Source organism: Nerophis lumbriciformis, linkage group LG36 (genome assembly GCF_033978685.3).
Source record: "Nerophis lumbriciformis linkage group LG36, RoL_Nlum_v2.1, whole genome shotgun sequence".
Taxonomy (NCBI): Eukaryota; Metazoa; Chordata; class Actinopteri; order Syngnathiformes; family Syngnathidae; genus Nerophis; species Nerophis lumbriciformis.
This window is the reverse complement of record NC_084583.2, coordinates 26189660-26214576: the sequence shown is the minus strand read 5'-3', so window position 1 is coordinate 26214576 and position 24917 is coordinate 26189660. Positions and strand designations below refer to the sequence as shown.

At 40.9% G+C, this 24917-nt stretch overlaps 1 protein-coding gene across 2 annotated transcripts in view; it reads left to right on the top strand.

Annotated features, from left to right (window-relative positions):
* Positions 1–22346, top strand: part of sytl4 (synaptotagmin-like 4) — a 45170-nt gene extending 22824 nt beyond the window's left edge. Inside the window, exons 10-20 of one of the 2 annotated variants that reach the window (XM_061930068.2) lie at positions 2643–2733; positions 2799–2893; positions 3964–4041; positions 4169–4347; positions 6809–6911; positions 7105–7266; positions 14105–14173; positions 15628–15733; positions 15795–15906; positions 15977–16185; positions 19857–22346. In XM_061930068.2, the coding sequence (XP_061786052.1) occupies positions 2643–2733; positions 2799–2893; positions 3964–4041; positions 4169–4347; positions 6809–6911; positions 7105–7266; positions 14105–14173; positions 15628–15733; positions 15795–15906; positions 15977–16185; positions 19857–20005 (1353 nt within the window). In that variant the 3' untranslated portion in view covers positions 20006–22346. The remainder of the gene's footprint in view (positions 1–2642; positions 2734–2798; positions 2894–3963; positions 4042–4168; positions 4348–6808; positions 6912–7104; positions 7267–14104; positions 14174–15627; positions 15734–15794; positions 15907–15976; positions 16186–19856) is intronic. The other variant, XM_061930069.2, reaches the window with a different exon arrangement.
* The last annotated feature ends 2571 nt before the right edge of the window (positions 22347–24917 follow it).

Below are 24917 nucleotides of genomic sequence, written 5' to 3'. Positions count from 1 at the left end.
CATCTTTTTAATGTGTTCATTTCTTCTGTGTGTTCTCTCCTGAACAAAAGGCCAGTAGACCAGTAACATATTCTTAGGTGACATGCTAGTAACCAGAGGTGGGACCAAGTCATTGTTTTGCAAGTCACAAGTAAGTCTCAAGTCTTTGCCCTCAAGTCCGAGTCAAGTCCCGAGTCAAGACAGGCAAGCCCCGAGTCAAGTCCAAAGTCAAGACTGGAAAGTCTCAAGTCAAGTCCTAAGTCCTGCATTTTGAGTTTCGAGTCCTTTCAAGTCCTTTTAACCACAGACTAATATATTAACACAGATTGTGTATGCTTTTCAAACGCTGTATTTATTTATTAAAACAAGTGCATTTTAAATTGCAGGAAAGAAAATTGTGCTGACATTGCACTTTATAATAGCACTATTAACCAGTCATTTTAAACATTAACTCATTCCTTTACAGAACAAACACATTGAAAAATAAAGTGCAAATGTACTTATTTGTACAAAAGTGTTAACATTGAAAAAACATGACATATACGTGAACATAACAAGAAAGTTGTACTTTTTATATGTCAGGGCCCTATGCTGCATTGCATTTGCAAAAGACCAAATTAGCCAAGAGTCTGTCAGTCATTTGTGCACGATGGGGGCGTAGTATGATGCCACCATGGCTGAAAACTCGCTCCACTGGAGCACTGGAGGCAGGCACTGCCAAGACTCTCATGGCCACTCGGAACAGTGAAGGAAGAGTCTTCATGTTCAATGCCCAGAACAAAAGGGGGGAGAGAGTTGTTTTGGGTTGGTGCACTACTTGTAAGTGTATCTTGTGTTTTTTATGTTGATTTAATTAAAAAAAAAAAAAAAAAAAAAAAAAAATTATTTCTTGTGCGGCCCGATACCAATCGATCCACGGACCAGTACCGGGCCGTGGCCCAGTGGTTGGGGACCACTGAGGTAAACAACCAACAGTATGTCAGAAAGCTAGCTAAAACGGTACACATATTCATAATATAGTATACATTTTAACTGACCTTTATTTGACTATTTTTGTCTTTTTTTAGGTGGCTAAAATACGCGGTGCTGCTGACCGCCGTGCGTTACGTGTGATATATTGACTAACGTAACCCTGCTTAAAAAAAAATCACTGAACAAAAAGTATGAATAAGGTAGTGAACTGCAACAGATTCCCGTGTTTGCAATAACGTTATAACGTTAGCAGTGAGTTTACAGCCTCACTGATTTAACTACACAGCAAATAAAAGTCACGTTACTTAGCCAATAAACGTTATCTTACATTCAAAACTTACCCTTCTTTGTGCAACTTCAAATGCCGGACGAAGTTGGAAGTTGTTGCCTCTCCATCAGTAATTTTGGAACCGCATGTGTTGCATACTGCAAACCGTTTTGTGTTGACCACCTCGTCATTTTTATACCCAAACAAAATTATTTTAAGTATCATTTTTTGTTCACTGGCGTGTGGTTTGGACATGTCTTCTTCGTTGGTTGTCCTGCAATTTGATTGGATGAATGCTGTGTGATGAAAACAAAGTAGATCTAATTTGATTGGCTGTTGTACTGAGAGCACACCAGCTGACACACGCAACGCTGATAGACAAGTACACAATGAAAAATACGGAGCGCTCCCGAATAACTTTTTCATCTTTGGGTTTTGGGGAAAGTAGCAAGTCATGTCAAGTCATGTCAATTCAAAAGGCTCAAGTCCAAGTGAAGTCACAAGTCATTGATGTTAAAGTCTAAGTCGAGTTGCAAGTCTTTTTACATTTTGTCAAGTCCAGTCTAAAGTCATCAAATTCATGACTCGAGTCTGACTCGAGTCCAAGTCATGTGACTCGAGTCCACACCTCTGCTAGTAACGCTTGTCCATGGCCAAAGCAGTCCTACGTGGGTGATGGTCTAGACCCCAGCTGGTCGCTCCTTGTAACATCTGAGCGTACACAGTAGGAAATGGCCAAAATAAAGACACAGCATACCTTCTTGCTGTGGTTTTAGCTCTGAATGCTGCCCTCAGTCTCCTCTTGGATCAAATGTGTCTCCTTGCTCTGGCCAACAAACACCCTGGTTCTCCTGTGTTAGTGTCTCATTGCAACTGATATTCAGTAATGTTGCATGCCATATACAACAATGAGAGGATAACACGGATGCAGATTAACTACGATCAAAGTATTGGACAGGATGTCGAAAATGTGTAATAAAGTTGTACTTTATGTAAGAAAAAAATGGGCATACAAACGGTACAAAACAATCCTTATATCTTGTTATCTGTCATTCATTCATCACCCGTAGGCTCGTAATCTTCATTCTCAACAACCACAAAGCACCTGCTCCCGGTCTTTCTAACATCCGGTTTTGCCGCAATGCATTGTGGAACATGCAGTCTTTTAGTTAACCCTTTGTTAGGCTATTGAGTATCAATTCAGTGTCAGTGTTTCTCAAATAATCAATATCAAATACATGTATAAATCAATCAATTCCCATTTAACTCTTTTTAGCTGTAAATATTAATAGATCAATTTTATCAGCAATTAAATCAAATTATGAATGATCATCACACATGAACTATATAACCCATAAGTTACAACAATGGATGTATTGCTTATAATTAGCTCCGGAATCTCCTCCCCGTTATTTGACTACAGGTGCCAGAAATAAAGCCGGTCTCTCCGAGCCCTGCGTTCGATGTCGAGCAAATCTTCAAAAGGAGCGTCAGACGCGTTCAGAATCCTCCCGGTAAGTTTCTTCTTGTCCTGATCAACATGAAAATGGATGCTTCATGCTGGACACGTTGATGACAGGACACCTATCCACGCTGGATCTCCGTGGCAGACAAGACACATTGGAGGTACCGTTTGGAAACCGGAGTCGTTCTGTACCAGCTTTAGACATGCACGTGAGTCCAAACATTCATCTCAGGGGTGTCCAAACTTTTTCCGCGGGTGGTCGCATACTGAAAAGTCAAAGCATTTTAAAAGTTTCCATTTTTCAAACCAATACAATATATACATTTTAAGGCTCTCTACAAGTGTGATCCCTCGGATCCGGAAGAGTCTGAGTCATAAAAATGTATAAAAAATGAGTCCTATATAGGACTCATTTTTTATACATTTTTATGTAAGTGTTTATGTGTAAGTTTGTGTAAGTTTATGTGTAAGTGTTATGTTTATGTGTAAGTGTTATGTTATGTAAGTTTATGTGTAAGTGTAAATATTTACACTTACACCTGAACTTGATCCAGACTTTGATCTGCCAATACAAAGTCATTTCTTCTTCTTTTTTTTTGCCCGATTTTTTAAAACCCAGTTTTTTTATTGCAAAAACACAAAATATGCAATGTTTCCCCAAAGTGGAATCTTTGATGTGAAGTAATTGAAGCCTAAAATAGGTCAATAATTCATAACATTGATTTAAATTCCTTATTTTTTAAATGACAGTTAAAAAAAATATCCCACTGAAAGTATTGGGGATCCAAAAAGGGCCCACTCATAAAAGTTTCAAATATTTTTTTTTTTTACTTACAACCCTTAAGTCTTTATATCACCTTCAGATCTTTCCGTCGATTATTCGTTTTTATTTTTGTACACGTTTTTGTTTTATTCTCTTTTTTTGTTTTGTTTTATACTGTATATGACAAAACATGCAATATTTTACCTAGAAAATATATTCCAAAATTGAATATTGATGTGAAGTCATCTGAGCGTTGAATAGGTCAACAAGTCATACCAACATTGATTTTGATTTATTATTATTTTGTGAGCAATGACAGTTTTTTGTTATTAGAGTCAACATTGAAACATTTTACATTTCACCTGTTTGCTCTTTTATTCCGCTTGTGTCTGTTTTTGTTTAATAATAATTGTAGAATGTGCATTAGCTGTGGGCCACAATTCTGGACACCCCGGATATAAGTCCTTACTGTGGCTAAACACATGTTTCCTATCTATAATTATTCCAATTTGACAGGAAGATGAAGACGAAGATATTGACAGCTTGGTTAACTTCCACAGAAGCACAATGGTTTCCAGTTCTGAAAGCTCAAAGGTATACCTCTTTTATTCAATATTTTTGATGACTGATTAGTTAGGAGCTGATGCCTTTAGGCAATATTTAATGTCCAACTTTAAGGGACAACAGGAATTGCCTTGTAAAAGGTCAACGTAATCCGCAGAGCACACACGGCAGCCTGATGAGCATCTACAGTGAGTCAGGAGACCATGACAGCGTGGAGGTGAGCGGCGAGGTGGTCTTCTCTATGACCTATGACCAGTCCAGCCAGAGCCTCCAGGTCTTCATTAAGGAGTGCCGTGGGCTGGCCTGTGGTGATCCCATACGGCAGCTATCCAATCCGTAAATATCATATTTTCTTGTACAAGCGCAATGATTGAGCAATCTTATTGAAAAAACAAGCTGTTTTTGTTCACACACTTGGGTTATGATGGTTCAAACCTCTTCCACCCCTTAAAGCGCTTCTTTCTCATCTGTTTGGCAAATAAACTACTGAAACCACTAGATAGTGCAGAGGTCGGCAACCCAAAATGTTGAAAGAGCCATATTGGACAAAAAATACAAATAAAAACATTTTGTCTGGAGCCGCAAAAAAATGTACTCCTTATACAAGTGTTATAATGAAGGCAACACATGATGTAAGTGTCTGTATTAGCCTACTATCAAAATGACTTTAAAAGTCTTATATAAGTGTTATAATGAAGGCAACACATGATGTAAGTGTCTGTATTAGCCTACTATCAAAATGACTTTAAAAGTCTTATATAAGTGTTATAATGAAGGCAACACATGATGTAAGTGTCTATATTAGCCTACTATCAAAATGACTTTAAAAGTCTTATATAAGTGTTATAATGAAGACAACACATGATGTAAAGTTATATTAGCCTACTATCAAAATGACTGTCGCAGACTGACACAAATCTTCGTTGACAGAAATGTTGAAACATTAGTAAAAGTTGTCAGAGGATGAGATAACTCCAGGAAATGACTGACTTAGAATGACCATAGGTATAGATAGATGTGTGTGCCCAAGTTAAAGGAAACTGTCTTCTTCTAATGGATTTGTTACAATCTTTGCTAGTTTGCTGTGGTCTGGAACAACATGGCGCACACACAACTATCAGAAATGCAGCCAATATTACATACAGATAATGTGTCATGAGACATGCAAATATAAATGAACATGAACATCTCAAATATAGCCAAAAACGAGGCATAATGATGCATTATGTACATACAGCTAGCCTAAATAGCATGTTAGCATGGATTAGCACTCAAACAAGTCAATAACATCAACAAAGCTCACCTTTGGGCATTCACGCACAGCATACAAGGTTTGGTGGACAAAATGAGACAAAAAAGGAGTGACATAAAACACGTCTTTCTGTGGCAGCGTCGGAGAAAGTTGTACATGTAAACGAACTAAGGTGAGTTGAACGACTGCCAAAATGAGTAGGACAAAACAGCGCTGGCCAAATACTGTCATCAGGGAAGCTTGTTTAATATAAACAGTGGACTTTCTAACCAATAGGAAGGTTTGTCCTCCTACACAAACCATGTTCAGGGTTAGGTATGTAAGTGACATGGATATTGATATTAACTGATGTGAGGTTAAAGGTATGTAAGTGACATGGATATTGATATTAACTGATGTGAGGTTAAAGGTATGTAAGTGACGTGAATATTGATATTAACTGATGTGAGGTTAAAGGTATGTAAGTGACATGGATATTGATATTAACTGATGTGAGGTTAAAGGTATGTAAGTGACATGGATATTGATATTAACTGATGTGAGGTTAAAGGTATGTAAGTGACATGGATATTGATATTAACTGATGTGAGGTTAAAGGTATGTAAGTGACATGGATATTGATATTAACTGATGTGAGGTTAAAGGTATGTAAGTGACGTGGATATTGATATTAACTGATGTGAGGTTAAAGGTATGTAAATGACATGGATATTGATATTAACTGATGTGAGGTTAAAGGTATGTAAATGACATGGATATTGATATTAACTGATGTGAGGTTAAAGGTATGTAAGTGACGTGGATATTGATATTAACTGATGTGAGGTTAAAGGTATGTAAGTGACATGGATATTGATATTAACTGATGTGAGGTTAAAGGTATGTAAGTGACATGGATATTGATATTAACTGATGTGAGGTTAAAGGTATGTAAGTGACGTGGATATTGATATTAACTGATGTGAGGTTAAAGGTATGTAAGTGACATGGATATTGATATTAACTGATGTGAGGTTAAAGGTATGTAAGTGACGTGGATATTGATATTAACTGATGTGAGGTTAAAGGTATGTAAGTGACATGGATATTGATATTAACTGATGTGAGGTTAAAGGTATGTAAGTGACATGGATATTGATATTAACTGATGTGAGGTTAAAGGTATGTAAGTGACATGGATATTGATATTAACTGATGTGATGTTAAAGGTATGTAAGTGACGTGGATATTGATATTAACTGATGTGAGGTTAAAGGTATGTAAGTGACGTGGATATTGACGTCACAACTTCCTTCCACATGCTCTAATCTTTGGGAATGTTGGATGGTGGCTGGTGATCAGGGTCTCAGGGTCCATTGAGCGCTGCTTGCAGATTTCATTTCTCTGTGAACTTGTCAGTTTTTAAGTCTTCTGCTGATAATAAAAAAGTATCTGTGGGACAGCCCAACTCTATGCTAACTCTCTAGTGATGTTAGCTTAGCATAAGCTGCCCCTGTATTTATTGTGCCGCACATGTCAACAAATATTTGATTGATTGTTTTTCAGTTACGTCAAATGTTACCTCCTCCCTGACAAATCCCGTATGAGCAAAAGGAAGAGCACCATCAAGAGACACACCTGTGACCCCGTCTACAATGAAACATTCAAGGTGACTGGTTCAGGAGACTTCTAGTACTTTAGGACGGCTGTTGACGTTGCAGATGACAGTCGCTCTTGTCAATGTTGACTCTGGTCCTGAGTCGGCTTGAATGAAGCGACGTGACAAAACTGCCGAGAAGAACATATATAACACTCCCGATGATGGAGAATAGCAAACATCTCACTCGTCTGCATCTTCTTAGTACTCCATTGGCCGCTCTCAGCTGTTCACTCGGTCCTTGCTGCTCTCGGTGTGGCACCACGGCCGCCTGAGCCGCAACCCTTTCCTGGGGGAGGTGGAGATGGCTCTGGACTGCTACGACCTGGACTCCCCGCAGGAGGAACGCATGGCGCTCATGACCGGGGTAAACCTTTAGGAATGCAGACCTCTACTCCACAATTTAGCTTATGTACATCGCATCTAAAAGTATTCACAGCGCTTGACTTTTTTAACATTTTATGGATGTTACAGCCGTATTCCAAAATGAAATACATTCATTTTTGTCCTCAAAATTCTACAAACAATTCCCATTAATGACATTGTGAAAACGTTTTTTTTAGATAGCAATTGTCAACTAAAGAATGTAGATAAGTATTCACAGCATGTCTTGATGCACCTTTGGGAGCAATTACACCTCAAGTCTTTTTCAACACCATGCCACTAACTTGGCACACCTTCAACCATTCCTCTTTGCACCACCTCTCAAGCTCCATCAGGTTGGGTGGGAAGGTTTTCATCCTAGATGTCTCTGTACATTCATCTTAGTCTGGTCAGGGAGGTGACCAAGACCATGGTCACTCTGTGGAGAGGAGAATCTTCCAGAAGGACAATCCACCAATCAGGCCTGTGTGGTAGAGTGGCCAGACAGAAGCCATTTCTTAGTCAAAAGTTTGCCAAAATGCACCTGAAAGACTCTCAGACCACGAGAAACTAAATGATCTGGTCTGATGGGACAAACATTGAAATCTTTGGCGTGAATGCAAAGCATCATGTTTGGAGGAAACCAGGTGGCGCTCATCACCAGGCCAATACCATTCCTACAGTGGTGGCAGCATCATGCTGTGGGGATGCTCTTCAGCAACAGCAACTGGGAGACTAGTCAGGATAGAGGGAAATATGAAGGCAGCAATGTACAGAGACATCCTGGATGAAAACCTTCCCATCCAACGTGATGGAGCCTGAGAGGTGCTGCAAAGAGGAATGGTTGAAGGTGTCCAAAGATAGGTATGCCAAGTTTGTGGCATTGTGCTGTATTATGTGTTTTTTTGTGTGTTTTTTTTCAAATCCATCCATCCATCCATTGTCTGTAGAATTTTGAGGACAAAAATTAATGTATCCCATTTTAGAAATAGGCTGTAACATAACAAAATGTGTAAAAAAGTACTTTCTGGATGCACTGTTTTACAAATGGTCAGTCACAGGTATCCCATAAAAACAGAAGAAATGTAATTACCTTACTTACCTAAATATAAGATGCTCTTTTTTTTCTCTCCGCAAGAAACAATCTGGAAAAGACAGGTGGTGTTATATTTAGTGTGTGGAGACTTATACATGCAAACCAACAGGTGGTGTTATATTTAGTGTGTGGAGACTTATACATGCAAACCAACAGGTGGTGTTATATTTAATGTGTGGAGACTTATACATGCAAACCAACAGGTGGTGTTATATTTAGTGTGTGGAGACTTATACATGCAAACCAACAGGTGGTGTTATATTTAGTGTGTGGAGACTTATACATGCAAACCAACAGGTGGTGTTATATTTAGTGTGTGGAGACTTATACATGCAAACCAACAGGTGGTGTTATATTTAGTGTGTGGAGACTTATACATGCAAACCAACAGGTGGTGTTATATTTAGTGTGTGGAGACTTATACATGCAAACCAACAGGTGGTGTTATATTTAATGTGTGGAGACTTATACATGCAAACCAACAGGTGGTGTTATATTTAGTGTGTGGAGACTTATACATGCAAACCAACAGGTGGTGTTATATTTAGTGTGTGGAGACTTATACATGCAAACCAACAGGTGGTGTTATATTTAGTGTGTGGAGACTTATACATGCAAACCAACAGGTGGTGTTATATTTAGTGTGTGGAGACTTATACATGCAAACCAACAGGTGGTGTTATATTTAATGTGTGGAGACTTATACATGCAAACCAACAGGTGGTGTTATATTTAGTGTGTGGAGACTTATACATGCAAACCAACAGGTGGTGTTATATTTAGTGTGTGGAGACTCATACATGCAAACCAACAGGTGGTGTTATATTTAGTGTGTGGGTGTGGAGACTTATACATGCAAACCAACAGGTGGTGTTATATTTAATGTGTGGAGACTTATACATGCAAACCAACAGGTGGTGTTATATTTAGTGTGTGGAGACTTATACATGCAAACCAACAGGTGGTGTTATATTTAGTGTGTGGAGACTTATACATGCAAACCAACAGGTGGTGTTATATTTAGTGTGTGGAGACTTATACATGCAAACCAACAGGTGGTGTTATATTTAGTGTGTGGGTGTGGAGACTTATACATGCAAACCAACAGGTGGTGTTATATTTAGTGTGTGGAGACTTATACATGCAAACCAACAGGTGGTGTTATATTTAGTGTGTGGGTGTGGAGACTTATACATGCAAACCAACAGGTGGTGTTATATTTAGTGTGTGGGTGTGGAGACTTATACATGCAAACCAACAGGTGGTGTTATATTTAGTGTGTGGGTGTGGAGACTTATACATGCAAACCAACAGGTGGTGTTATATTTAGTGTGTGGGTGTGGAGACTTATACATGCAAACCAACAGGTGGTGTTATATTTAGTGTGTGGGTGTGGAGACTTATACATGCAAACCAACAGGTGGTGTTATATTTAGTGTGTGGGTGTGGAGACTTATACATGCAAACCAACAGGTGGTGTTATATTTAGTGTGTGGGTGTGGAGACTTATACATGCAAACCAACAGGTGGTGTTATATTTAGTGTGTGGAGACTTATACATGCAAACCAACAGGTGGTGTTATATTTAGTGTGTGGAGACTTATACATGCAAACCAACAGGTGGTGTTATATTTAATGTGTGGAGACTTATACATGCAAACCAACAGGTGGTGTTATATTTAGTGTGTGGAGACTTATACATGCAAACCAACAGGTGGTGTTATATTTAGTGTGTGGGTGTGGAGACTTATACATGCAAACCAACAGGTGGTGTTATATTTAATGTGTGGAGACTTATACATGCAAACCAACAGGTGGTGTTATATTTAGTGTGTGGAGACTTATACATGCAAACCAACAGGTGGTGTTATATTTAGTGTGTGGGTGTGGAGACTTATACATGCAAACCAACAGGTGGTGTTATATTTAATGTGTGGAGACTTATACATGCAAACCAACAGGTGGTGTTATATTTAGTGTGTGGGTGTGGAGACTTATACATGCAAACCAACAGGTGGTGTTATATTTAGTGTGTGGAGACTTATACATGCAAACCAACAGGTGGTGTTATATTTAGTGTGTGGAGACTTATACATGCAAACCAACAGGTGGTGTTATATTTAGTGTGTGGAGACTTATACATGCAAACCAACAGGTGGTGTTATATTTAGTGTGTGGAGACTTATACATGCAAACCAACAGGTGGTGTTATATTTAGTGTGTGGAGACTTATACATGCAAACCAACAGGTGGTGTTATATTTAGTGTGTGGAGACTTATACATGCAAACCAACAGGTGGTGTTATATTTAGTGTGTGGAGACTCATACATGCAAACCAACAGGTGGTGTTATATTTAGTGTGTGGAGACTTATACATGCAAACCAACAGGTGGTGTTATATTTAATGTGTGGAGACTTATACATGCAAACCAACAGGTGGTGTTATATTTAGTGTGTGGGTGTGGAGACTTATACATGCAAACCAACAGGTGGTGTTATATTTAGTGTGTGGAGACTTATACATGCAAACCAACAGGTGGTGTTATATTTAATGTGTGGAGACTCATACATGCAAACCAACAGGTGGTGTTATATTTAGTGTGTGGGTGTGGAGACTTATACATGCAAACCAACAGGTGGTGTTATATTTAGTGTGTGGAGACTTATACATGCAAACCAACAGGTGGTGTTATATTTAGTGTGTGGAGACTTATACATGCAAACCAACAGGTGGTGGTATATTTAGTGTGTGGAGACTTATACATGCAAACCAACAGGTGGTGTTATATTTAGTGTGTGGAGACTTATACATGCAAACCAACAGGTGGTGTTATATTTAGTGTGTGGGTGTGGAGACTTATACATGCAAACCAACAGGTGGTGTTATATTTAATGTGTGGAGACTTATACATGCAAACCAACAGGTGGTGTTATATTTAGTGTGTGGGTGTGGAGACTTATACATGCAAACCAACAGGTGGTGTTATATTTAGTGTGTGGAGACTTATACATGCAAACCAACAGGTGGTGTTATATTTAGTGTGTGGAGACTTATACATGCAAACCAACAGGTGGTGGTATATTTAGTGTGTGGAGACTTATACATGCAAACCAACAGGTGGTGTTATATTTAGTGTGTGGAGACTTATACATGCAAACCAACAGGTGGTGTTATATTTAGTGTGTGGGTGTGGAGACTTATACATGCAAACCAACAGGTGGTGTTATATTTAGTGTGTGGAGACTTATACATGCAAACCAACAGGTGGTGTTATATTTAGTGTGTGGAGACTTATACATGCAAACCAACAGGTGGTGTTATATTTAGTGTGTGGAGACTTATACATGCAAACCAACAGGTGGTGTTATATTTAGTGTGTGGAGACTCATACATGCAAACCAACAGGTGGTGTTATATTTAGTGTGTGGAGACTTATACATGCAAACCAACAGGTGGTGTTATATTTAATGTGTGGAGACTTATACATGCAAACCAACAGGTGGTGTTATATTTAGTGTGTGGGTGTGGAGACTTATACATGCAAACCAACAGGTGGTGTTATATTTAGTGTGTGGAGACTTATACATGCAAACCAACAGGTGGTGTTATATTTAGTGTGTGGAGACTTATACATGCAAACCAACAGGTGGTGTTATATTTAGTGTGTGGAGACTTATACATGCAAACCAACAGGTGGTGTTATATTTAGTGTGTGGAGACTTATACATGCAAACCAACAGGTGGTGTTATATTTAATGTGTGGAGACTTATACATGCAAACCAACAGGTGGTGTTATATTTAGTGTGTGGGTGTGGAGACTTATACATGCAAACCAACAGGTGGTGTTATATTTAGTGTGTGGAGACTTATACATGCAAACCAACAGGTGGTGTTATATTTAGTGTGTGGAGACTTATACATGCAAACCAACAGGTGGTGTTATATTTAATGTGTGGAGACTTATACATGCAAACCAACAGGTGGTGTTATATTTAGTGTGTGGAGACTTATACATGCAAACCAACAGGTGGTGTTATATTTAGTGTGTGGAGACTTATACATGCAAACCAACAGGTGGTGTTATATTTAATGTGTGGAGACTTATACATGCAAACCAACAGGTGGTGTTATATTTAGTGTGTGGGTGTGGAGACTTATACATGCAAACCAACAGGTGGTGTTATATTTAGTGTGTGGAGACTTATACATGCAAACCAACAGGTGGTGTTATATTTAGTGTGTGGAGACTTATACATGCAAACCAACAGGTGGTGGTATATTTAGTGTGTGGAGACTTATACATGCAAACCAACAGGTGGTGTTATATTTAGTGTGTGGAGACTTATACATGCAAACCAACAGGTGGTGTTATATTTAGTGTGTGGGTGTGGAGACTTATACATGCAAACCAACAGGTGGTGTTATATTTAATGTGTGGAGACTTATACATGCAAACCAACAGGTGGTGTTATATTTAGTGTGTGGGTGTGGAGACTTATACATGCAAACCAACAGGTGGTGTTATATTTAGTGTGTGGAGACTTATACATGCAAACCAACAGGTGGTGTTATATTTAGTGTGTGGAGACTTATACATGCAAACCAACAGGTGGTGGTATATTTAGTGTGTGGAGACTTATACATGCAAACCAACAGGTGGTGTTATATTTAGTGTGTGGAGACTTATACATGCAAACCAACAGGTGGTGTTATATTTAGTGTGTGGGTGTGGAGACTTATACATGCAAACCAACAGGTGGTGTTATATTTAGTGTGTGGAGACTTATACATGCAAACCAACAGGTGGTGTTATATTTAGTGTGTGGAGACTTATACATGCAAACCAACAGGTGGTGTTATATTTAGTGTGTGGAGACTTATACATGCAAACCAACAGGTGGTGTTATATTTAGTGTGTGGAGACTTATACATGCAAACCAACAGGTGGTGTTATATTTAGTGTGTGGAGACTTATACATGCAAACCAACAGGTGGTGGTATATTTAGTGTGTGGAGACTTATACATGCAAACCAACAGGTGGTGTTATATTTAGTGTGTGGAGACTTATACATGCAAACCAACAGGTGGTGTTATATTTAGTGTGTGGAGACTTATACATGCAAACCAACAGGTGGTGTTATATTTAGTGTGTGGAGACTTATACATGCAAACCAACAGGTGGTGTTATATTTAGTGTGTGGAGACTTATACATGCAAACCAACAGGTGGTGTTATATTTAGTGTGTGGAGACTTATACATGCAAACCAACAGGTGGTGTTATATTTAGTGTGTGGAGACTTATACATGCAAACCAACAGGTGGTGGTATATTTAGTGTGTGGAGACTTATACATGCAAACCAACAGGTGGTGTTATATTTAGTGTGTGGAGACTTATACATGCAAACCAACAGGTGGTGTTATATTTAGTGTGTGGAGACTTATACATGCAAACCAACAGGTGGTGTTATATTTAGTGTGTGGAGACTTATACATGCAAACCAACAGGTGGTGTTATATTTAGTGTGTGGAGACTTATACATGCAAACCAACAGGTGGTGTTATATTTAGTGTGTGGAGACTTATACATGCAAACCAACAGGTGGTGTTATATTTAGTGTGTGGAGACTTATACATGCAAACCAACAGGTGGTGTTATATTTAGTGTGTGGAGACTTATACATGCAAACCAACAGGTGGTGTTATATTTAGTGTGTGGAGACTTATACATGCAAACCAACAGGTGGTGCCGAGCGAGTCTTACTACCTGTCCCATGACGTGGAGAGACACAACAGCCATTTTCACACAATGGTGATCACTGAAGCTAAGAAATATCTTATCCTTTTTTTCTGTTTCATCTTCCAGCAATTATTGACGTAAAACATGATATTGTCACGTTAGGACTTTTGAAAAAGGAATGGTCTTTTATGCTATGTTGTCTGATATTCGGTCCAAAATAATGAAACGTTTTGTCGTACATGCAACGTTACAAGTAGTGTCTTAGAATTCACAACAGCTGTACAAGTGTAAAAAGAAGTTAAGTGCTGACTCACCTGTGACGTGGGCTCGGGTTGGACAATTAATTGAATTTTAATTTTAATTTCGATTATGGCGCCTCACGATTATAAAAATAATGGGAAAAGAAAGATGAATGGGCCACACAACATCATGCAAATTCCGGCGCTTGTGACGGTGAAACAGATGAAGAGTGAATGAGTGGGAGAATACACATCTACTAAAAGTTTGGGGTGTCACCATGGTTACTACTTTTTATTTGACACAGCGCTGGTTAGTATGTCTAGTCAATAATCACTCAACTCAACAAAAAGTATCATCCGGTCTGACTGTGCTATCAAATTAAATGTTTAAAAAAAAGTACAAACATTTACACAATTATTATGCTTTGATCTAAAATACTGGTGAAAAGTGTATTGCACCAGCAAATGTGAGGGTTTTTCCATTTAATTAACAAACATTTTATTAAATTTAGTTTTACACAAAAAAACACACTATGGTGGTAAAATTAGTGTAAAAGGTAAAAACAACCCTGAATAAAAGCAATTAGAATGGAAAAACTGAATGTTTTTGTTATTTTATTATTTAAATGTATTTCTATTATTATTTTACAGAGCGCCAATAAACCTTAAAGGCACTGCCTTTGCCTGCCGGCCCAGTCACATATCTACGACTTTTCACACACACAAGTGAATGCCTTCATACTTGGTCAACAGCCATACAGGTCACACTGAGGGTGGCCAAGAATGACAAACACATTTCGGGAGAACATCCGCACCGTAACACAACATAAACACAACGGAACAAATACCCAGCAGGGCATCACAACAAAATTAGGCATAATAATGTGTTAATTCCACAACTGTATATATCGGTATCGGTTGATATCGGAATCGGTAATTAAGAGTTGAACAATATCGGAATATTGGATATCGGCAAAAAAGCTATTATCGGACATCTCTACTCCTGATAAAAAAGTGGGCATGGTGTATAAGGAAGTGGAATGGTAGGCCGTGTTGCCGTGTCATACAAGTGTAAAAAGAAGGGAAGCTCTACAAACCTGGATAAACATGCAGATGGAGGGCCTCTTTCTATTAACACTAAGTACAGCTGTACAATATTTAAATGATCCTTTTTACTAGGGTAATGGATACTTGGTGGTACTCATCTGTGTTGACAGTGATGACTAGGTTATTAGGGCCATTAATAATAAATCTATGTTGTAATATAATGTTTTGTTTCACTTGAAGGCTCCCTGCTCTGTACCAGCCTCCGCCTTTAGCCAATTCAAAGGAGAGCTGGTGATTTCCTTAAAGTATGTCACACCTAAAGCGCCAGTCAGGGAGAAAATGAAAGGTAAGGCTATGTGGGGAAGCGATTGTAATGTGTGAAGACTAAATGTCTGTCTCCTGGTTAGGCAAGAAGACGGTGGCTGTGGAAGGCGGCGAGCTGCATATCCTAATTAAAGAGGCAAGGAACCTGATGGCCATGAAAGGAGGCGGCGGCACATCAGATAGCTTTGTAAAAGGGTGAGCCAGATATGAAGCCGTCATCCTGGGAGAGCTTCCATGTTGAACTCGTTTTTTGGTGCTGCTGCAGGTACTTGTTCCCTTCTAAGTCAAAGACCACCAAGAGAAAGACACCAGTGGTGAAGAGGAACCTGAACCCCCACTACGGCCACACCTTTGTGTATAAGGACCTGGCGCTGGAGCAGCTGAAGACCATGTGTCTGGAACTGACCGTGTGGGACCGAGAGCCCATGCTGAGCAATGAGTTCCTTGGAGGAGTACGCCTCAGCTCTGGCAAAGGTCAAACCCTGAGTAATCTAACCTAGTATGTGTCTCTAGATCAATGAGTTCCTTGGAGGAGTACGCCTCAGCTCTGGCAAAGGTCAAACACTGAGTAATCTAACCTAGTATGTGTCTCTAGATCAATGAGTTCCTTGGAGGAGTACGCCTCAGCTCTGGCAAAGGTCAAACACTGAGTAATCTAACCTAGTATGTGTCTCTAGATCAATGAGTTCCTTGGAGGAGTACGCCTCCGCTCTGGCAAAGGTCAAACACTGAGTAATCTAACCTAGTATGTGTCTCTAGATCAATGAGTTCCTTGGAGGAGTACGCCTCAGCTCTGGCAAAGGTCAAACACTGAGTAATCTAACCTAGTATGTGTCTCTAGATCAATGAGTTCCTTGGAGGAGTACGCCTCCGCTCTGGCAAAGGTCAAACACTGAGTAATCTAACCTAGTATGTGTCTCTAGATCAATGAGTTCCTTGGAGGAGTACGCCTCCGCTCTGGCAAAGGTCAAACACTGAGTAATCTAACCTAGTATGTGTCTCTAGATCAATGAGTTCCTTGGAGGAGTACGCCTCAGCTCTGGCAAAGGTCAAACACTATCCTAGCAATACAGAATGTGTCTCCAGATTCACTTCATCAGCACCACATTTGAGGAAAAAATCCTCTCCCTCTGCCTACTTTTGAAAATGATGCACCATTCACGCTTTTTAAAGTTCATGAAGTCATGAAGGAAAACTCTGACCTGTCAGATCAGCAAGCACAGCTTTGTTCAAAGAAGTCATCATTAAAAAGCAGGCTTTGCTACAATTTGAAAAGTGCAGATGTGAGTGTACTGTAGCTCTAATGCTAGTGTTGTAATAGGGCTGGGAATTTGATTCCATTCTTGGGGGTAACGATTGGATTCAGAATCAATACTCTTTCATTAACATTGGGAGCCAGTTCTATGATGAACTACATTCCTCCATGAATTAAACAGCTCTGATCCATTTTTATATTACTTCAAAGAAAACTGGTTTTCAATTCTACCCAAACATTTAATCAAGTCAATACAAGAAAGGCAAGAAGAGAAGTATCTCATCTTTTCTCAAGTAAATATGGCCGTGTACATCAACTATACCAGTTGCCTGAGTGGCTGGACAGGACAAAAAGTAAATGATATTCATTTAATTTCTTTTAAACGAGTAAGAATCGTTACAAATAAGAATCAAAATTAATTTGACAATTAAAATTTGTTGAACGCTTGCCTCAGCCGCAGGTACCGGCTGGTCCTCTTGCCTAAACGTGGCACTGAGTTGCAGGACATACAGTGGTGGTCAAACTTGTGAAGGACATGATGTCATGGCTGTCTTGACTTTGCTGTTGGAATGAATGTTTCAAATGTGAACATTTCACACATTGCTAGCGTCTGCCACTCGGTTTACACTGCTCAGAGTTCCTCAATCAGTCTCTCCTAGGTTTTGAACTGAACTCAGTGGCTGGTCTGGTGTCAGTCCCAGACATGGTCCCCTCGTTGAATAGTTCCATCCATCCATCTATTTTCTACCGCTTATTCCCTTCGGGGGCGCTGGAGCCTATCTCAGCTACAATCGGGCGGAAGACGGGGTACACCCTGGACAAGTCGCCACCTCATCGCAGATAGTTCTAGACTACAAATCCAGCAGACATCATATTCACAAACTATTGATGGAACTTGTGTAAGAAGTGGGACTTATGGCAAGGTGACTTTCATGTAGCCAATACTTCATGTAGTATATACTAAGAGACCGGAGGAAAAGCAAAGAAAGACAGGTCTGCGCAGCTAGCGTTCATTTCTACAACTCCTATTTTGTTGTGATGTAGTGATTGGAGCACATACTTGTTGCTCACAAAAAACATTCATGAAGTTTGCTTCTTTGATGAATTTATTATGGCTCTACTGAAAATGTGAGGGTGAAAAGTATACATACAACAACATACATGATCAATGCTGGTGATGTAGAAAGGTTACAATCAAATCAAAGTAGCTTCATGGCCTCTTTACTTCATGTGAGTGATTATGATTGTTGACTTCTCTGAGCACATTTAAATAGGGCTCATGTCATGCAGTCATTAGACTCGCTTACAAACGCCACAATGGGAAAGTCAAAGGAACTCAGCACAGATCTGAAAAAAACAAATCATTGACTTGGAACAAGTCAGGAAAGTCACTTGGAGACATTTCAAAGCAGCTTAAGGTCCCAAGAGCAACTGTGCAGACAATTGTTCCTAAGTATAAATTGCATGGCACAGTTTTGTCACTGCCACGACCTGGAAGAAAACGCAAGCTATCACCTGCTGCTTGGTCAGGATGATCAAGAGTCAAGCGAGAACCAGCAAAAAAAAAAGGTCTGCAATGAATTGGAAGCTGCTGGAACACAGGTGTCAGTGTCCACAGTCAAGCATCGCCATGGCCTGAGAGGCTACCATGCAAGAAGGAAGCCCTTGTTCCAGAAGTCACACCTTATGGCTCCTCTAAAGTTTGCTGCTGATCACATGGACAAAGATAAGACCTTCTGGAGGAAAGTTCTGTGGTCAGATGAAAGAAAAATGGAGCTGTTTGGCCACAATACCCAGCAATATGTTTGGAGGAGAAAAAGTGAGGCCTTTAATCCCAGGAACACCAATCCTACTGTCAAGCATGGTGGTGGTAGTATTATGCCTGTTCTGCTGCCAATGGAACTGCTGCTTTAAATGGGACAATGAAAAAGGAGGATTAGCTCCAAATTGTTCAGGACAAGCTAAAATCATCAGCCCGGAGGTTGGGTCTTGGGCGCAGTTGGGTGTTCCAACAGGACAATGACCCCAAACACACCTCAAAAGTGGTAAAGGAATGGCTAAATCAGGCTAGAATGAAGGATTTAGAATGGCCTTCCCAAAGTCCTGACTTAAAGGTGTGGACAATGCTGAAGAAACAAGTCCATGTCAACACATTTAGCTGAACTGCAGCAATTTAGTGGTCAAGTGGTCAAGCAGAAGCTTGTGGATGGCTACCAAAAGCGCCTTATTGCAGGTCAACTTGCCAAGGGACATGTAAGCAAATATTAACATTGCTGTATGTATACTTTTCACCCTCACATTTTCAGTAGAGCCATAATAAATTCATCAAAGAAGCAAACTTCATGAATGTTTTTTGTGAGCAACAAGTATGTGCTCTAATCACTACATCACAACAAAATAAGAAATGATTGTAAAGTCAAGACAGCCATGACATGATGTTCTTTACACTTTAGACCCTGACTGCATATATAAATAGAAATGATATAAATAGAAATGATTGTAAAGTCAAGACAGCCATGACATGATGTTCTTTACTAGTCTATGTACACTTTAGACCAGGACTGCATATATAAATAAGTAGAACAATTGAGTGTGTCCAGTCACAGTTTCTGGTGTCCATATTGTCATTCTGTCACATCTTTTACGTTGGACTAATACAAAGTTACACACACTTGGATAATTGGCAGACGCTCATGACAAACACACATTAGTGTGTTGCAGCTTACTGAAAAGCACTTTTTAAACTAGTTTTTTACATTTCAACTGTCTACTTTTCAGCATCAATGCTGGATTAGGAGCAGCACACTATTGAGGGATTTCTTTCCCTGAAGCATGAGTCATTTCTGTGCCAGTGACAAAGTAACCGTCTGTGCCCTCCCGCCCACTCCAGGCACTGTCAAAATTGGCAGCAACGAGGTGGACATGGATTCGCTTGGGGAAGAAGTCAGTCTGTGGCAGAAAATGATGCAGTACCCCGACTCCTGGGCAGAGGGCAGTCTTCCCTTGCGTACCACCATGAGACAGAAGAAGGGCAAATAAGGACGCCCCTCGTCTGGATGGAAAGGCTGGTCAAAGTCAGAAACAATTAGATTTGATTTAGGATCAGAAAGTGATCCCCGTGCCATGACGGTACTCACAGGAGACACTTCTTCCTGATCAAATGTACCAATGAATACTCAACTCACGATTTATTTTGGGATGCTGCCACTTTTTCATTTCTGCAGAAATTCCTTGTCCAGGGTGTACCCCGCTACCTTGTCCAGGGTCTACCCCGCCTTCCTTGACCCTGCTACCTTGTCCAGGGTCTACCCCGCCTTCCTGGTACAGGGTCTACCCCGCCTTCCTTGACTCCACTTTCCTTGTCCAGGGTCTACCCTTCCTTCCTTGTCCAGGGTCTACCCCGCCTTCCTTGTCCAGGGTCTATCCCGCCTTCCTTGTCCAGGGTGTACCCTTCCTTCCTTGTCCAGGGTCTACACCGCCTTCCTTGTCCAGGGTGTACCCCGCCTTCCTTGTCCAGGGTCTACCCCGCCTTCCTTGTCCAGGGTGTAGCCCGCCTTCCTTGTCCAGGGTCTACACCGCCTTCCTTGTCCAGGGTCTACCCCGCCTTCCTTGTCCAGGGTGTACCCTTCCTTCCTTGTCCAGGGTCTACACCACCTTCCTTGTCCAGGGTGTACCCCGCCTTCCTTGTCCAGGGTCTACCCCGCCTTCCTTGTCCAGGGTCTACCCCGCCTTCCTTGTCCAGGGTCTACCCCGCCTTCCTTGTCCAGGGTGTAGCCCGCCTTCCTTGTCCAGGGTCTACACCGCCTTCCTTGTCCAGGGTCTACCCCGCCTTCCTTGTCCAGGGTCTACCCCGCCTTCCTTGTCCAGGGTGTAGCCCGCCTTCCTTGTCCAGGGTCTACACCGCCTTCCTTGTCCAGGGTCTACCCCGCCTTCCTTGTCCAGGGTCTACCCCGCCTTCCTTGTCCAGGGTGTAGCCCGCCTTCCTTGTCCAGGGTCTACACCGCCTTCCTTGTCCAGGGTCTACCCCGCCTTCCTTGTCCAGGGTCTACACCGCCTTCCTTGTCCAGGGTCTACCCCGCCTTCCTTGTCCAGGGTCTACCCCGCCTTCCTTGTGCAGCGTCTGCCCCGCCTTCCTTGTCCAGGGTCTTCCCCGCCTTCCTTGTTCAGGGTCTATCGCGCCTTCCTGGTCCAGGGTGTACCCGCCTTCCAGGTCCAGGGTCTACCCTGCCTTACTTGTCCTGGGTGTATCTAGCCTTCCGCTCAAATGCAGCTAGGATAGGCTCCTGCTACCCCGATAGGGACAATCGGTAGCAAATGGATGGATGACATGAGTTAAATTTGTCACAAAACACTAAATCAATTGCGCTGATTGAAATATTTGATATAGCCATTGCTGCTTTGAAAATGAGATTTGAATGTTTACCTCAAAGGTGCCTTGATCCTGTTCAGCCAATAAATATTGACCAAACAAACTATTGAATTGGATTATTTTATAGCCATTAGGTCATTGGTGTCCAAACGTTTTGACTTGGGGGCCGTATTGGGCAAAACAAAATTTGGAAGGGGGTCGAAAGCCGTGTAAAGTAGCAATAAATATATACATGTATTTGTGTACGTATATTAAAACCCCACTTAAGAACTTTCAGTTTTGGTTGATTTTGGCGGCGCCAGTGGACCAAAGCGGTAGTGTTTTGCCAGAAGAAGAGCACATTTCCCATGATGCATATTTGTGTCACATCACTGACATGTGACACAAATATTAGTCTCTATGGCGATGCTGATGTTAAATAGCAGACAGGATGAAGAAATGACCTTGGATTGTGCTACAAACATGACGCTTCTATGTGTCGGGCGGGTGCAGGTCCCAAGAAAGGAAGACCGGTGGGAGAGTTTCTTTGAGTGAAGTAGTGGGGAACTGAAAACTATCAAGCTAGTGGCTATTTCTTTCTGATAGCTAACATTAGCATTTGCGTATCACAAGAGCCAAGGCAGCATCGCTCTGAAATTCCCCGTCTTTGAGCTCAGGCCAGCAAGTGAAAGCCAGGACAATGTTGGTCCTTAACTGTCCTTTTATTCGGGTAGGCTCCCTTTTTCTTTTGTCTCCTCAGACAAAACTTTTTGTTTCTTTGGTTGTTTTGGAGCTTTGGCCATGATAGCAGTAATTGCACGTAGGCGTTCATCTCTTCTTTTAGTTTTCTGGCGTTCACAGCAACTTCCGTCTTTTTAACGAACGGAATGTTGTAAAGCAAGTCAGCACATTTGTAGTTTTTTGTGTGCTGGGTTCCTGCCCCTCCTCAAAGTCACTAAGTGCCAGTGAGAGCGATACAGACCCCTCAGGTCATCACACATTCAACTTGTTGGAAGTACATGTATCATCCTAAAAGTTATAGAAATGTTTTATGAAGGTTGAAATAGTGCTGCTTTAATACAAACCCCGTTTCCATATGAGTTGGGAAATTGTGTTAGATGTAAATATAAACGGAATACAATGATTTGCAAATCCTTTTCAACCCATATTCAGTTGAATATGCTACAAAGACAACATATTTGATGTTCAAACTCATAAACTTTATTTTTGTTTTGCAAATAATAATTAACTTAGAATTTTATGGCTGCAACACGTGCCAAAGTAGTTGGGAAAGGGCATGTTCACCACTGTGTTACATGGCCTTTCCTTTTAACAACACTCAGTAAAGGTTTGGGAACTGAGGAGACACATTTTTGAAGCTTCTCAGGTGGAATTCTTTCCCATTCTTGCTTGATGTACAGCTTAAGTTGTTCAACAGTCCGGGGGTCTCCCTTGTGCTATTTTAGGCTTCATAATGCGCCACACATTTTCAATGGGAGACAGGTCTGGACTACAGGCAGGCCAGTCTAGTACCCGCACTCTTTTACTATGAAGCCACGTTGATGTAACACGTGGCTTGGCATTGTCTTGCTGAAATAAGCAGGGGCGTCCATGGTAACGTTGCTTGGATGGCAACATATGTTGCTCCAAAACCTGTATGTACCTTTCAGCATTAATGGTGCCTTCACAGATGTGTAAGTTACCCATGTCTTGGCCACTAATACACCCCCATACCATCACACATGCTGCCTTTTACACTTTGCGCCTATAACAATCCGGATGGTTCTTTTCCTCTTTGGTCCGGAGGACACGACGTCCACAGTTTCCAAAAACAATTTGAAATGTGGACTCGTCAGACCACAGAACACTTTTCCACTTTGTATCAGTCCATCTTAGATGAGCTCAGGCCCAGCGAAGCCGACGGCGTTTCTGGGTGTTGTTGATAAACGGTTTTCGCCTTGCATAGGAGAGTTTTAACTTGCACTTACAGATGTAGCGACCAACTGTAGTTACTGACAGTGGGTTTTTGAAGTGTTCCTGAGCCCATGTGGTGATATCCTTTACACACTGATGTCGCTTGTTGATGCAGTACAGCCTGAGGGATGGAAGGTCACGGGCTTAGCTGCTTACGTGCAGTGATTTCTCCAGATTCTCTGAACCCTTTGATGATATTACGGAGCGTAGATGGTGAAATCCCTAAATTCCTTGCAATAGCTGCTTGAGAAAGGTTTTTCTTAAACTGTTCAACAATTTGCTCAGGCATTTGTTGACAAAGTGGTGACCCTCGCCCCATCCTTGTTTGTGAATGACTGAGCATTTCATGGAATCTACTTTTATACCCAATCATGGCACCCACCTGTTCCCAATTAGCCTGCACACCTGTGGGATGTTCCAAATAAGTGTTTGATGAGCATTCCTCAACTTTATCAGTATTTATTGCCACCTTTCCCAACTTCTTTGTCACGTGTTGCTGCCATCAAATTCTAAAGTTAATGATTATTTGCAAAAAAAAAAAAAGTTTATGAGTTTGAACATCAAATATGTTGTCTTTGTAGCATATTCAACTGAATATGGCTTGAAAATGATTTGCAAATCATTGTATTCCGTTTATATTTACATCTAACACAATTTCCCAACTCATATGGAAACGGGGTTTGTATAATGGATATATAATCAATATAATTGGATATTAAGAGTATGTGAAAGTTTGACTCCTACCTTGTTTACTTCTGTGACAACTTCAAGTTGTCATCAATCAGAAATATCAAGCAGCTAAAATGCAACAAACATGGAAAAGTGTGGAGTGTTTTGTATTTCATGCGTTGCAATGCATTTAAATGGCTGTCATTTACATTTTATTTATAGTGCTTGGACCTTTTTTATATTACCCATAAAGTTGAGTGAGCAGGTTGTGTTATGTGTGTTGACTGTTTGTGTTGGCTGCATTTGTATATGCGCCATGACTAGGGAAGGTTGTCTGGATTGTGTCATATAAGTACGGACGTGGACGGCGTGGCGACGTTGGGAGAGTGGCCTTTCCAGCAATCTGAGGGTTACTGGTTCAATCCCCACCTTCTACCATCCTAGTCACGTCCATTGTGTCCTTGAGCAAGACACTTCACCCTTGCTCCTGATGGGCCTGGTTAGCGCCTTGCATGGCAGCTCCCGCCATCAGTGTGTGAATGTGTGTGTGTGTGAATGTGGAAATAGTGTCAAAGCGCTTTGAGTTCCTTAAAAAGGTAGAAAAGCGCTAAATGAGTACAACCCATTTACCATTTAAGTAAATGCTGTGCTGCTAACACTTAAGAACATAATCAAGGTCGTTGACATCATTTACATGAACTGTCCTCAAGATGGCAGCAAATATATGATCAGTGGGGCGGTATAGCTCGGTTGGTAGAGTGGCCGTGCCAGCAACTTGAGGGTTCCAGGTTCGATCCCCGCTTCCGCCATCCGAGTCACTGCCGTTGTGTCCTTGGGCAAGACACTTGACCCACCTGCTCCCAGTGCCACCCACACTGCTTTAAATGTAACTTAGATATTGGCTTTCACTATGTAAAGTGCTTGGAGTCACTAGAGAAAAAGCGCTATATAAATATAATG